At 41.6% G+C, this 16544-nt stretch overlaps 1 protein-coding gene across 1 annotated transcript in view; it reads right to left on the minus strand.

The window, feature by feature from the left end:
- The window catches only part of SORCS3 (sortilin related VPS10 domain containing receptor 3), a 276531-nt gene that overhangs the window by 82994 nt on the left and 176993 nt on the right, over nucleotides 1-16544 (minus strand). The window contains 1 exon segment of the mRNA XM_039553918.1: nucleotides 1931-1995. Within this exon segment, the coding sequence (XP_039409852.1) occupies nucleotides 1931-1995 (65 nt within the window).

Here is a 16544-nt window from a genome sequence, read left to right on the forward strand (position 1 = left end):
ATTGAACTATGCAATGGGAATACTTAAATCCATGTCTGTTAATGCATCAAATAAGTGACTGGGCCACCAGACTGACCTAAAAGAGGCATTAGAGAAGCCTTTCCTTCCTTCTGCATAATACTGAGGAAAACTTCCATCAGAAACTTTCTGATCGAGAGGAAGTAACTGTGGGGCCCTGTTTTCCAGCAGGTGTAAGTGCCTCAGCCATTTCACTGAGCACATAAAGGCCCAATTTGGTTACAGAACTAACTGGGAGAAAAGTTCAGCACCCCATTCCTGAGCACCCAGAGCTGTACAGTAGTGCTCTGGGGAGGCTGTCATTGCTCTGTAACACAAACTAAGATTCTTTTAAGCTTTAAAACCTCTAATTGGAGCAACACTGTTCTTTTGTGCTGTGCTGGGAGAGGAGTCATTTGGTACACTCCAGCAAGGCCAGCACAGCCCAGCTGGTCTGGGATGGTGCCTGCAATGGGGCTGTTTTGCTGACACCACCAGCCAAGCCTGACTTTCAGTGGAACCCTCAACACCATTAGCTGCCAATTTCAAAATGCTGAATTTATACATTAAACAAGAATGAAGAGCAAACCCCTGAGCAAACAAGACCTGAAGGAAGAGAGCTGTCTGTAAGCTGGGGATACATCTTTCAAACATTTACATCCTTGACATATCCAATATTCAAATAGCTGGGTGAGCAAGTTTAAACTTAGTTTGAAAACAGACTCCATCAGCAGTTTGTTTGCTTGCTTACTTGTTTTTTTTTTGTTTTTGACCACTTCTCCCATCATACCTGTGACAGTACACACAGCAGCAAAGGCACTGAAGATGCCTCCCTACCTTGTCCACCCACCTGTCGGCCTGTTTCGCTTTTTCCACATATTCAACAAACAGCTGTCACCCCTGAGCTTTTATTGCCTGATATTTATTCAGCTGCCATCACTAAATAGCTGTGGGAGGCCAATGAGTGATATTAGAAAACCACCACCTCAGAGAAGCCAACTTGATAGACAGGAGTTTGTTCACACATCTGGCCTACGCAGTGCTTGACTAAAACAGAGAAAAGTTTTCAACCAACAAAAATGAGGCTTTTTCCCCCCAGAAATCCCCTAACTCTTCAATCCTGTGCTGGTTTTCTACACTGACCCTGCACCAAAAAGGGACACTTGTCCCACTGCTCCCATTTCCTCACACTGGAGTAAAGTTCCACACCAGAAGCAGATGCATTGCTATGCTGCAGTTCCTGTGAGAAATATCTAGAACACTTTGGAGAGAGTAAGTCAACTTACATCTAATACCATTGTCTTTGCTGGAGATTAACTACATAGGAATCCATTCCACTGCAAATGTGACTAGATTCATTTCAGTGAGGAGTTAAGAATTTTTTTTCCTATTTCCTGCTTTAGATCCAGGCACCTTTTCAAGGCCCATAATGTTTTATTATGGAACACCTATTCATACATTATGAATATAGCAAAACTAAAAAATACTTTCAGTACAAAACAAAGGGGCATAGGGACATTCTGGCCAGAGAATAAGTCTGACTCCAGGTAATTTCTCAAATTCCCAGGTACCACCCAGCTGTTTTGAGCACCTCTGGAAGTCCACAGAGGTTCCATGGCACAGTGCTGGTAGCCCAGCTCTTTACAATTGATATAAACTACATGATACTGGAACAGCTAAATAGGGAACAGAACAGATGTCTCCTTAGCTCAACAGATTGTGCTTCTGTCCACCCTCTCCACAGACACAAGCACTGCAGCCCATGACTTTCCCCTGCAGTCTCAGGATAAGAGCATCACATCAAACCCCATGACCCACATCTCCCCTACCAATTAAAATGTAAATGGGGAGGTAAAATGGGTAAAGTGAATTCTCATTCCCACTCCATTCTTGGCTCAAAGCCCAGTTTTTAGCATTGGCTGCAGGCACTCACGTCCATCAGCTGTCCGGGCTTCCATGTGCACAAGGTCAGGTTCTTTATCCAAACCAGCCACTGACCTGGGAGGACAGAGAGAGAGAGAAAGAGAAAGAAGACAGCCAGTTAGCTGAAAGGCTGCGATCAGACAGAGATGGTGAGGGAAAGCAAAACCAGTTCAAACCTACCTTGGGACACCTGGTATGTAGGTCCCCATCTTGTAACATCTCATCTCCCTTGTGTTTCTACACAGACCACACTCAGGGGCCCTACACCAACCTTCCCAGGCACAGGAGAGTGATCCTGCCTGTCCCCTGTCTACAAGATCAAGACTACCATGACCGTCCCTGTGGTGGCAAAGAGAGCTGGTCCCAAGACCCAGTAAAATCAGAGTTCTGTTTTAATGCTGAAGGAAAACCAAGGGCACAGCAGCCTCATGCCTTCAGAAAGCAAATTAAAAGGAGGTTTTATTTGGCTGATTAGAGACACGAAAGACTAAGTTTCCTAACTTGCCCCTGATTTGCTGGGCAGTCTTACCGTTGTTTACCTCCATTTCTCCATCTTCAAAAGAAAAACAGTGAAGCACATATGGTGAATTTCTGATTTGAAAAAGGTGAGAAAGCACTCAGTATTCACACCATGACCCCATGCCATCCATGGTCCTTGATAATTATGGAACAAGGCACGAGGAGTTTCTTTAATCTCACTAGCTGAAACTCAAGCACCCCAAGCCAAATCTTCCTGTGCATTGTTATTTACTCCCTAAAAATGTTTTTCAAAGCACATTAAAAAGATACCTTTCCTCCTGGAAGAGGGAAAGTCAAGCCCAGAAGAGAAATGTTATTATTAGTGTCCTGGATGATAAGAATCACTGAGAGATGAACATTTAGTCCTAGCAATGGCTAGCAGGGGAAAAAAAAATCCATAGATGTCCACGTGATTTATGGTGCTGCCTCTCCTGAGTTAACCACAGGGTTAGATTAAAAAGGGACAATGACAAAAATCAGTTTCTAATTTGGTGTGAGTTGAATTTGATACAGTAGATTGTAAATAATAGATTCCCTCCGAGCCAGCCAACGTTCAGAATTCCCCAACGTTCTGAAAACATTTTAATCACATTCTTTCGCTGTTTTCATCCTTGGGGCATCAACAGCAGAAACATTAAAAATAATAATAATAAAAAAAAATACAGATGCTCTGATATATTTTTGTGAATCCCACAAAAAACACAGCAACTGAAGCAACGACAAACATATAAATGTGCTGGAGTTCAGCTAAGATCAGCCAGTGCTGCACATGTCAAAACAACTACATTATGACCCACTTGTGTAGGTAACTGAAACTGGCACCGCTCGTTAACGAGGGCACCACATCGATAGCAAGTCCATTCACAACACACTGAATTGTGGCCAAAAGATAGCAACACAACAGAACAAAGCAGCACGGGCAGGGCTTTCATCATTCCACTCACAGTGAGAAACAGTCTGCTCCTTAATCGCTACCATCAGTTCCAGGGTGATCCCACAAGGAAGAAAGTGCTGTCTGTTATTAGTAAGGATGCCAGAATGAGCCTGAGTTCCTGTGATCAAGCAGTTAGTGGGGTCAAATCTTCCCACTACATGGACACAGTTAAAAGTGACAGTAGGATACATAGAAATTCCTTTAAATATCAGTGAAAAACATTAAAGTGTGCTGCAGTATTAGTCCCCAACGTATATAGAAAGTAGTCTTTCTAGTCCATTGCAGAAGCTTTCTGCCTTTTTCAGATGAGTAGCACTAATTGCTGTAATTTCAGTCATTCAGCAAGCATCACCCTTGCCTATGACATGCCAATAGGGACTACAGGGATACTATCATATCTATTCATCACAACTTTATGAAACAGAGTGCTAATTTCAGCATTTTGAGGCAAAGGTTGGGAACACTTTAGGGACTTGCCCTGCAGCCCTTCCCAACAGGTTTCCTACTTAAATTCACCCTTAAATGCACTCTTCTGGCATCCATCCTTCTGGAAGCCAGACACCAGGACTTCTACTCAGAGCCATTTGGTGTGTCCTGACACCACAATGTCAGGTGGCCTTACCTGGTCCCCTGACACCCTCTGGGTCATCCCCCCCCCCAGATGGAGAGGGCACTGTATCTCCCCCTGTGGCAATGGGGCAAACCTGTTCCTGGCCCAGATAATAAGAGACATCAGTCTGTGACAATACTATTCATTCTAAAAGGGACTGTAATTAGAAGAACCTAAGCATATCCCAACAAAATCCAGAATACTCATTACCATTGTGCATTTGCATACACAAGCTCTGTGGATCTACTCATAATGCCTATTAAGTGTGCACCAGGGAATGAGAGTAGTCTCCTGAAACATGTCATTCTAGCTTGAAGTTCCTTTCCAGTGCCATTTACTTGTTCCCTTAATTAGTTTTGACAAGCCTAATAGTTCTTTTCAGAATAACAATGATGACAAAAAAGGACTAGCACACAGCACACCCCTCGTATTCCTCTGTTCACCAAATAGTGCTCTGCAAGTCAAAAAGCTCACAAAGTGTTTTGCAACCCAAAATCAAGAGAGGCTCCTCTATCTGCAGGCAGATAACAAGCCTGAAAAGTGATGCACTGGTCATCCTTCCTTCGCTTATACCAATGACTGATTGCAAAACAGATCCCCAGTCAATGCTGTTTCTTCATGCCTCACCTCACATCTGTTCCCACTGGCAAAGAACAGAGCTTTGCTTTGCATTGCTCTGACTCTTGAATTCAGGTATTTTTAGTAAATGGTCTCTCGTCATTTGTCTGGAGGAGCTTTACATGAAGAATGCAAAAAAGTCAGCAGTGGAAAGAGCACGATGTAAATGCAGATCCTGAAGCACAGCTGCAAAAACACACACACAGACTCTAAAGCTACTCCTTTATCCCTTTATCCTGTTGTAACTCTCCAGCCTTGAGAATTCACTACAACAACCTCTCAGGTCTGCCAATACAGGAGCAGCAAGAAAACAAGAAGAGACACATTCATAGCCTTGTATTTTCTCACACATTATCTCTCTGAAGAACATCTGGAGGATGCACTGTTCAATATTATTTAAGCAACTGAAGCTTGTTGAGAAGAGATGTCAGCATCCCGACTTACAGAACCAAGTGCAGCCCACAGAGTGGGGTGGCTGGGTAAGGCTTTCATGGTGCTCTGGCTGACAGCTCTGTTCAGAGGCTTACAAAGACAAGAGTATTTAACACTCAGGAGCCCAAGGTCCTGACCCAGGTCACACCTCAGGCTCCGTGCACAGCTCAGCTCTGTATTCTCTATGTACAGAAATACCAGACAGCAAAATTTAAACCAAGGTTCACAAAATGCACCTGTGTGTGCTGCTGTCTTGGATGGCCACAGGGAGTAAAAAAAGGCACCCTCACTGTGAGGAATGGAGCTAAATCAACATCCTCCACCATCCCTGCTCATTAATCACCCCTCACATGAGAAAATGCTGAGAGGATGCAAGCAGTAGTGACAGGAAAGGTCAGTTTTTCCTGCTGACACATTCCCCAACTTGCTGTAAAAGCAGTTTTCAAAATGTGGAGCCTGCAGCCAGAATTGCAGCAGGCATAGGATAATTTTCCAATTAAGAATTCAAACAACCTCTGAATTCCATTAAAAGGAAGCAATTGTTATTTTTTTCTATCTTCTGCTGCTGCTTTTCCTTTCTGTTCTCATGGTAGCTCTTGATTTTTATGAGATCTTTCCTCCCTTCAGAAGAAGACTGTGTGTTCTTTAAAGTTGAGGGATGGACATGATCCTGGGAAGATCCTTATCTCTATCCTGAGGGAAGAGCATTGTGCATGGATGCACATTTACTAGGCCACTCAGCTAATATTTCATCTCTGACTGGGAGGGAGAGCCAGTGAGAAGGGCAGGGAAAACACAATATTCTGCACTGTAACTATTCCTGAAATGTTTTCCTATAAGATGCTGTATACTTCAAAATAAAAAAATGCCAACACATGCAAAGAAATGAAAAAAGAAAAAAGACTCTCCTGGTTACCTGCCTACTTCACACCCCAGCTCACTTCTACCAACTCTAATGCCTTTCCATGGAATAAACAATTTTTGCATTTTTTTCTACCCATTTTGCAGATGCCAGCTATTTAAAGGTGAAAAGGAGCATTGAGATCTGGCTCCCCTAGCATCTTAAATCAAAACAGCTGAGCAATTCCACTTGCCTGCTGTTGATCCTTCCTCCCTAAACCATCAATTGAGAGTAAGAGATGCTCTATTGCTCTATCTCCTGGACCCACTAGTTTGGGAGGTTTGAGTGAGTATCACTGAATGTGAGCACCATTTGTTTTAGGGGTTTACAACAAAGTAAAAGCAAAAATTCAGGTCACAGGAGTCAGCCTTCCAAACTTGATCTGGAACCTGCTGGACTGAGCTTTTTGCCAGAGGTGTGTCTGGTTTCTGACCAGTCAAAGTGGCGTTCACCAGCTTTGAAAACAAAATCAAAACTTTTACAACAAACTGAGACTCCCAAGATGCTGACTTGAAAACTCATTTTTGCAGGTTAAGATGTCAGACTGAAGGCAATCTCCAGTGTGCATGTAAAGAGACAGAGGAAACAGATGGATACTACCTATCAGGATGTTGTGCAGTAAATAAGGGCTAGAAACAGCAAGGAACAAGGCACATTTATTGTGCAATAATATGCAAGGGGGGAAAAACTCATCCTCTTGCTGCAGGCAACTGCAGTTAAATTAGTGGATTAGTGGATTGGATTAGCCAATTAGTCTGCTGTAATTTTAATTCCATCCTGCTCCAGAAGTGAATAAACACTTTTGTGTGGTACCAGGCAAGCAGCGCATGGAACTAACTCACCCAAGCAACACAAGGGCCATGCCTGTATGGGCATATGGAAGCAGAAACTAATCCATTCACTTCCCACTCAACTGACCTGGAGTTTTCCACATGGCACCCTTGCTAAATGACACATACCCTTCCAACAGGCTTCTCCTCTATCTGGTACTGCATCACATTTGTCTGGGTATCAGTAACTGTAGTTGGCTTCAGGTGGTCAAGACGATTCATGTATTAATTGGTCTAAAATCAGCTCCATCAGACATTGACTCTGGGCACGTAGCAGCCCACTGCACACAACCTGTACACAACCCTGGGCCAACCACCCACTGTAAACTACCATAGTTAAGAACTCTACAAATGTTGAACTGTTGGGGAAAGAATGTGTTTATTAAACACATAAAACACTGTATCATTCTCTGCGGCTGAGCCAGGGGAGACACTGCTGGATGTGTTAGGATGTGATGAGGTCTCTGAAGAGTTATGGGCAAAACCTCCTTGCACAGCATATTTCAAATGAAGCTAGGGAAAAAAGCTGGGCAGGAAGATACTGTAAGGAACTGTCTTAGCCAGGTCCCTGGAGCTTTCTACATCTTTTCCAGTGCTAATTTCCGTGACGCTACAGTTCTGGACATCGGCAGAAGTAATTGTTGTGAGACTTAGCTTGCAAGATAAGGGAAAAAAAATTGCCAAGTTTTTATTCTCAGCTAATTTCTTTTCAGCAAAGCCAATCCTGTTTTAAAAGGTCCCAGTGAATTTTAAGGAGGTTTTCTGCCTGGTATCTCAAAGAAAACAAAACTTAAGGTGTTCATGGCATGTGCATGTGTTTCCACATGTACATACATGCATCTGCCTCCCTGCTCCTCATCCCCACTAATACCCCATGTCTAAAGCTGCACCTTCCCTGTAAACTCAGTGGATCACAGGCCCTGAACTACAAAGTTGCTACACACAGTTCTTTCATGGATACAGCAGACCAAGAATGGGAAAATCAATCCTCTCCTCGAGGGGAAAATTGACATTTAGGCTCAACCATGTCAACCACCACCAGAGAATCCATGCAAGGCAGCAGCCTCTGCTGCACACAGAAATATCTCTTTCTCTTCTCAGTACATAAAAGAAAGTGACCCCTTATATCACAGAAATTAACAGGGAATACCTTTAAAGTATATTTAGCAACAGAAAAATTGTTGTTGCCTAATATTTTTTCTTTTCCCTTTATGCTAACACCAAAACCTATGCACAAATATGTGTTCTCATCCAGTTAATAGGTCTTAGTCCTTTAAAGTCCTCTGGCATTTTTTTCCCAACCTATACCATAACCCCCAACAAATATAACTACATTTTTGTGAAATATACTCCAAAAATTGTGTGGGTAGAAGGCCAAAGATCCTTATTCACAGCCCTGTCAAGGTTTCAAAGGCCCAGCAACACAGACAGGGCATGTGTTGGCATCTTAATTTCTCAGTGGTGCCCCTGAAATAGCTCCTTATGGGGACTGAGGCCCATGCAGGCAGTGTCAGCCATGCCAAGCCAGCCCTGGTTGCTGGTTGCTCCCAGGTGCAGCCACAGTCCTGATGCTGAGGAGCTGAACATGCTGCTCCCATGCAGCTGCTGCTCCTGACTCATTGGAGTACAGCTGATCCAGGCTATGCAGGGGTACTCCTGAGGGCTTATCCTAATTGAATAAGAAGCCCTTTTTTTTTTTTTGCCAAGTCCTAGCAGTACCAGCATCCGTATATGTTGGAAATAATGAAGCATCAGCTCATCAAGTTAAGATGTTACTGTCCTGAAGACATCTCAAAGCCTGAGTGCACGACACACCATCAGCTCTCTATCCCATAGGCATCCAACACCAACAGTGCTGCTTTGGAGAGGGCATTTCTAGAGAGGAGAGAAGGGATTTACCTGGGGTTTAGAGGTCTGCAGATTTTATGGTGGACAAGTTTTAAGCACATTCCAACATAAGGGTTTGATTCTGTTTTGCCTTCTACTGGAAGGGACACTTTTTTGCAGGACACTTTTAATATTCTAAATTTCAAGTCCCTTTAGGGAAAAAGAATAAAATATATTTTTGGATTTTTGCATTTTCTTAAAATTAGTTCAGTGCCTACTGTATTATAAAGAGCAGTTAATGATTTCCCAGTGCTTGGCTACCCTCCTTTGAAAGTCATGTACATGGGGAATTGCTATAGATTATTGCTTTGCTTTTTCATGAAACATGAATCAGCCCTGTTTGGGATCACTTTAGAAAAGCAAAGTACATGCTCAAAGATCCTTCAGCTCAGCCTGGCAGTCCTGTAGCTGAAGATTTCACTGGAGTTACTTCTCTCCCTCAAAGGAAATGTTTGTAAGACTTGTAATATTCCTCTGGGTTTGTTTCCTAGCAGAAGTATCTTAAACCTGACCCATTCAAGAGATGTTTTACACCAAAATAAAGATTATCAGTTCACTGTGTGTTTAATTGCCCTCATTTGTACAAACATTTTCCAATTGTAAATATGACATGCCCAAAATGCTGAGGCTCAGTGATTCAGCTATTAACAGAGGCTGAGGCAGAATAAAGTGCTTCTGAAAAGCTTCAGAGCGAGAGCATCATTTAATAAATGAATGCAGCAGTAGATGGATAAAAATAAAACTTAAATTGTCCAAAGAGGGGATGCCAGTATGAAACTTGGCACAGACAAGATGTATAGGATTTGCTGATGAGCCCCACATGCCTATGAGCATTGTACATTGTATTAATTAAGGAAGAATGAGTCTCTGCATTCCTTGTTGCAGGATATTGTGAAGAATCACCCTGGGATAACATGTAACATTCTGGAAATGAATTTGTGGTTCATTTCATGCATTTTGGGGAAAAACAATATGAAAAAATAGATTTGTGTCACAAACCTTTTGTGACAGTTGTTTCTCTGCATTTCAGACACTAACCTGAAGAGAACAAATGGCTTATTTCATTCGACTTTTAGCCATCATCCAGAAAAGAAAGAGAGAAAGAAAGGAATGAAGAAGAAGGATAAGGAGGAGAAACACGGAGCAGAATAAAATACTCTGTTCTGGACCAGCAAGCATAAATGCATCATCGTGTCTCCTTGCCCCCAAAAAATCACACTCAATTAGCTGCTGAGAGTGAGATGCTCATTTGTCCCAACACCACAAGAGGAAAAGACAAAGAAGCAGGAAACAAAAGGGATTCTGGCAGCAGACAGATATGCAAAGACAGGCTCTGTCTGTAGAAACAGCAAGTCTGTGTGGCTGTGATTAGTAAAAGCAACAGTGACATGAGGTCAGCCGATCACCAAGTGTCTCGTGACAAGACAGGTTTGCATTCAAAACAGAAGCATCCTCACAGGCAGAATGGAGAGATGAATAAAACAGACACAGTCACTTGCAGGTCTCTGTCAGTAAAAGAGCGACACTGTAGCAGGAGAGACCAGAGAAACCACACACCTCTTGTGGGCCCTTTGCTCACACACCTCTTGTGGGCCCTTTGCTCTAAGGTAGGCAGGTGAACAAAGAATAAGGAGACAAGGCTGCCCAGGGGGCTGAGCACTAGACACACTCCCAGCTCTTCAGAACAGCAGCATCATCCCCAAAGCATTACCCTGTTCAAGTGAGAATGCTCAGGGCAGAATGCTGCAGTGGGAGTCATGTCAAGAAGCAAAGTTGTATGGTCAAGCTGTAGGTAAATCAAGAGCTTCTTTGTGAGGCTCTTAATCTGTGGTTACAGAGGAGCAATAAAAGGAAAGAGAAGTACAAGGCCAAATGAAAAGTAATACTCTGATGGTTTTTTATCCTCAAGGCAAATTCCAAAGTGCCAGCACACTGTTCAAATCTAATGATTTGTAGAAAGAAAAAAAAAGAATTCTGGAGAAACTACTGCAGATCTAGAATGGCTTTAGGGAGTCACTATTACAGATGGCCCGAAAAATCAATATTGTAATGGAACATGGCTCCTTCCCTCAAAGATTTTCAATCAAAACCTGAAAACGAAAAATACTGTGAGCAAAACCTAAGAATCCGTCTGTACCCTTTGGCCAAAAACCTGACAGAGTTTTTGGCTTGGTTTTCTTTATTTTTTTCAATAAAAAGCAGGATTTTCTCCTATATGAGAAAACCCAGATCTACTGAAATCAGCTCTAAAGTCTACAGGTATTATTTATTATCTCCTGAGTATTTGCTGGCAGACACAGGTGAGTATGTTTCTCTCTCAAACTCACCTACAGAACTCCTGATATTCCACTAAACATGGAAATGTGTCTACCTCCCATTTTTATTGCCTTCTGCCCAATGGAGAACAATTATCTGCAAGATAATTACAGAGCTATGATAACCACTGCTAAGTCTTATTCCAATTAACTCACTACAAATATGCAAGTGAAACAGCATCACTCACTGGCTTCTCGTCCTTGTTCTCTATATGACCAGCAAGACACAACTTACTGAATCAACATTATTTAAAAGAACCTGTAGTGCAGCTAATAAGATACTCCTTCCTGCCCTTACATTCTGATGTAGCTTCATGCTTACTGTGCTTAACAATAGCAAAATTAAACTCATCTCATTCTACAGAGGAGACTCAGGGGAATGCCAGGGAATGAAAGGATGGGAGTTCCATTTTCTTCTCTTGCCGAGAATGAATTCTGCCTCATATAACTGCTGATGAATTGTTGTTTTAAGAGAGTTTGTTAATTTACAATAAGCAGAAGGCATAAAAACGGACCTCCTTATCTTTAATGGATGTTACTGAGCAACACAAATGGTTCACATTTAAATTAATGCAGAAACATCTTGTCTGTTTTGCCATGATAAGACTGTTCTTTCCTTGCAGCATGGGCTCAACTTCTTCTGTTAAATAAAACAACTGGTTTTGTTCAGCTTAATGCCAGGCAAATTTCCAAAGGTTCAGCAGCTGAAATCAGTTCAGTGAAATCAACTGGAATTTACCTGGGTCCTTCCTGATTCTTCTTGAGAAAATCTCCTTGAAGAATTTTGAGGTATCTAGTTTCAAGTAAAAATGGTCCCTGACAGTGCTGATGTACTTGGTGAGGATAACTCCTGCATTAGATTGCAACTTCCTCCAATGCAAGGATGCTGCCAGCCCCAGTTGCTGTAAAGAAACAAGAGCTGTAAAGGTGCATTTATTGAAATCAAGTGGGCCATCTGGGATGAGGTCTGGGGCAAAGGGAGGATGGATCCACAAAAGATGCTCACTCCTGATGCCTGTAGGTGTTTCTCCACTGAATGAAATAGCCAGAAAATTATGTCCATAATCAGAGTATGTGAAAAGGTCATTCCTAAACTTCTGAGAACAGCAGTGATTTTAAAAGAATTCCCAAATGTTTATCTTTCAGTCATCTGAAAACAAGAGGGATTCCCTTCCACACTGAGAATTCACCCATTTTTCCAGAAACAAAGAGATTAATATGATATAGAACAGAAGCTGAAACCTAACCCAAATTCCCCACCAAAAAAAAAAAAAAAAAAAAAAAGTGGGAAACTATTCCTTGCTAGCCAGAATACACAAAATATGATGCTACCTCTCAGCCTGGCAGCCTGGCTTTTGATTAGCTTTGCCAAGCTATGACAGTATGGGAGATCCCCATATGCCTCAGAGGGATGCATTATTCAATATATTAATTAGAGGGCTGGCTTTCATCATTGCTTCCTACAAAGTATCACAAAGAATTACTCTGGGACTGTTCCTGACAGGCTGCAATTAATTTGTGTCTGAGTTCACGTGCATCAGGAGAGGCAGGATGAAGTCAGGCCAGGCAGACTACATGAGTCAGCAGTACAGCATTTCAGCTTCCAACACTGGCCTTTGAAACACAGTGATGGGGTTAGGAGAGCTTATTTGTCACCTTCTTGCATGAGAGGAACACAGATCCTCCCACCATGCGCTATTCAGTCAGACATGGCACTGGGATGCCATCCAGGGATCAATACAAATTGGGAGAAATATCCAACAAACTTCCTCAAAGCGTTCCTGGTCTTTCTTATTAGTGGTTCATCAAGTCTGCTTCAGTCTCAGACACTTAGTCAAAGACAGTGTGGGGGAGGTGGGGGTTATAGAATTATCCAAGGTTAGCAATGGGAGAGATAAGAGAAGAGACTGGCCCCTGGGACATAAAGAAACCTGATAGGTGAGAGACCAAAGCAAAAGGCTTTTTGATGTCTGAAAGCACTAATTGCAGAGCAACAGGTGACATTTAGAGGTAGGCATTAGATTTAAACCAAATTAACAAAAATATTTCAGCCCTTACTTTTTGAGGCCTCAAGGAAAAAAATAACTGCCAGCCACAGAACATCTAAAGACATAAATGTGGCAAACACCACAAATTGTACTAAAACCACAACAAATCCCAAATTCTAAAGCCAGATAGTATTTATGTAAGGACATCCACAGTTACATTAGTGGAGAATCCTTCCTCCTCCAAGATACATTGCATTTCTCAAGCAAAAGGAGGTAAGAGAGAAAAAGAAAGAGGTTAGAAAGAAAAGTCCTTCAAAGACAACTTATTCCAAAATTGCCCTTCCAGAGGATATACCCTTCATTGAAAGAACTCATTATTGCTGTGAGAGCAGCCAGAATTACAGAGGTGTATACGTATTGTGAGACTTTATCATGTGGCACCTTTCTTATGGTTCATTTATTTAGTTCACAGGTTTTAAAGGAGAATTTAAAGTATTTAAAATTATTTCCCTTCATAATCACACAATCACACACAAGCCTTCTAGCCAAGATGTTTTTAGTATGTTTTGTTGGTTGGTTGGTTGTTTTTTTCTTGTTAAGAGCTTTTAGCCCAGGCATCCATGGGACTTAGTAAAAAAGTCAAACACTTGTTTTCCTAGGAAAGCAGGCAGTAAGGAGAGGAGCACCACACAATAGTAAAGCATCAGCTACTACTTAGAGCTTACATGCCTAGTACAAGAGACTAGTTCTAACAAATTTCCTTTGTAAGATTAAGTCATCAGTCAGTATAAACATCCACCAAACCCCCAGAGATTTTTGGCTTTAGTCCCAGGTAAACTAGAAAATAGTCTGTAATACTTCTCCAGTACTGTACTTTGGGTTTTTTTCCCACCTTCTACAGAGATGCTTTCCCAGATCCAACTATTTCTGTCAATCTCTCATAAATTTGTTCAGAAAAAGAACATGGGCTGTGCTCAGAAAGGGGAATAGTTGTCTGAACATCACACGGACCAAAGGCACTAATGGAACCCGTGGGGTCTGTTCAGTGTCTATAAAAAAGTCCTGCAGCATTTCCCAGAGACACGGAGTGAAGATTTTTCCTGTTCTTAGGGTAATTTAGGTTTTTATACTCTTAGATATCCATAAAATCTATCACAGTGTCCTTGGAAAAGCACTTACCAATCTGTAGTTGAAAACCAGGATAGGATTATGTTTAGGAAAAAAACATCACACACTTTGTTTCAGACTGCACTCTTTCCCTGCTTTAATTTTTTAAAAAATCATATATTGCAAAATGAAGCTTTATTCAAATTTTAAATTGACTTTAAAAGACCATCCAAAAACTGTCAAACATTACATGATATCCCTTTGTTAAATTTTTGAGAGAAACATTTTGATAATGTTACCATGAATTCTAAAATAACTTTCTTAACTTAAAACTTTTCAACAAAAAATAAACACTATTTCAGCCAATAAAAAAGTATCTACCTCTATATGCATGTTCCATTTATATCTCTGCCACTGAGTTACTGTGTAATCACAAGTGAGTCACCTACAGCCTAACATTTGGAAACACTAAGTATCTATAGTGCCGATGGCATTAATTGTAGGCACACAAAATGAAATAAAATCCCTAGCTTCACAGTTTCACTTTGCCCCTTTTTAACTGAAAAGGAAAATAAAATTTGGTTTATTATCACCATGGTCTTTAATTAACTAAAGTGAACTTGTAAGGAAATCTTCCAATATATGCCAAGAATTTTTGAGAAGATCTCATCTCTCCTGAATTCGTATTACAGAGCTTGAAGCTAGAGTTTGAAAATGTTGTCCTCAGCCTAGCACACTTCATGGTCATGGTGGCTTGAGTAACACATCCCAGATTTATGTTAGCTTCCCGGGCTGTTCTTGCCCACGGGGCATGGGAGGCAAGTCCCTTACCAGAGCCAAATGAGTCATTAGCCCAAGGGAGGCTCCACTAATAGGCACTGGGTACATGCTTTGGTGATGCTCGTAGGTGTAATCCATGGCTGCCAAACTGGAGTCATTCCTTTTATCCATAGCTCCATGTATGGTATGGTTTAAATTCTGAAAAACTCAAATGTAGGATTATTTAAGAGTCAATTTGACATTTACAAGACTTTGTTTTCCTAACACTAAACTTGGCTGTAAAAAATCAGGCGATGTTTCCCCAGCACCGTGCAATGACACCATCTGGTAGTTAATGATTACTGGGATTTACAGGAGAGACAGGCACATGTTTGACTAACCATCTCTTTGCTGACAAACTAGGCAAGTAAAGTTAATGTCAGCTGTATCCAAAGGTCACTACTGGAACTGCTGCTGAAACTGCTGAGTGGACCAAAACTGGCACTGGAATTAGGAAATATCAGTGCTGTCCCAAAGACAAAGAAATAAAAACAGACACAAACATCTGTGTGAAGGCACATACAAATCCAGATAATAACCCTTAGAAACACTGAGGTAAACCCCTTAACTTCTGCTACATTACTATCAGATATCCAAACCAGACTCTGCTATAGTCGTCCTGAAATTCAGGCTGCAAATAAAAAGAAATACACTGGCTGATACTTTTTATCATCTGTTACTATCCAAAATCACAAAAAAAGACTGAAAACCTTGCCCTTGAAAGACAAAATTTGTTGTCTCATTCCTCAAACAACTGTGACAGAAAACCTTTAACTCCAAAGCACAACTTAAGTCAGTGGATATGCAGCCTCCTTCTTTCTCCAGTGAAAGTGTTCCCTTCTCCCAATTTTTAATCCTCAGAGATCAGTCATTGTGTCTGGCATTCATAGATACAAAAAAACGACCGCAAAACAAAACAGAAATCTGGTTGATTATCACAGGGGAAAAAACGGAAAAGATAAAACTCTGGGGAGATTTATTGAGGGAATCAGTAGTGTATTTGAGAACTGCTTAATACACCAAATTTTTCTACTTGCAAATACAAACGCTGGTCCTTGAAGCCACACTAGTGCATGTCCTATCTTCCTCGTCCCAGTCTCTCCTTTCCTGCCTTGTTGGTGTTTTCTGTCCAACTTTCATCATTAGTGTGTATTTCAGTGGCTTTTACTGACTAGGTTCATGCTGCACACTGACTTCAGGGCTCCAAATATCCCCAGAGGCATTAGAAATGCTGGGCAGATTTCTCCCTCTCTTCCACACAAATTCCCCACTTTCCTGCTCCCAGGCTTTGACAGAATCACTCACAGTCCCAGAGAGCACGAGTTAAAAAATAAATGAGAGAAGGGAAATGTCTAGCTGTAACAAGCAAAAAAAAAAAAAACAAAAAACCAAACAAGGAAAATGGTTCCACATCCACCACTTCATACTCCCCAGTGATGATGGAAGGCAGGAAACAGGAATGTGTTCTCCAATAAAGAAAAGAAAAGCCCTAAGAAAGGGTATGGGTGTCCCAAGGAGTATAGTCCTGTCCTCTGCTCAGGATGGTGATTCTCGTGCCTGCTCAGCAAACACAGGCAGGGCCTCCAAAGACAGGTGGACAGGGGATGACATTCACAGCCATTCAGCTGACTGGACAGAAAACACAAGTCCCCTTGAGAAACTTT

This window comes from Corvus cornix, chromosome 6 (genome assembly GCF_000738735.6).
Source record: "Corvus cornix cornix isolate S_Up_H32 chromosome 6, ASM73873v5, whole genome shotgun sequence".
NCBI classification, from domain to species: Eukaryota; Metazoa; Chordata; class Aves; order Passeriformes; family Corvidae; genus Corvus; species Corvus cornix.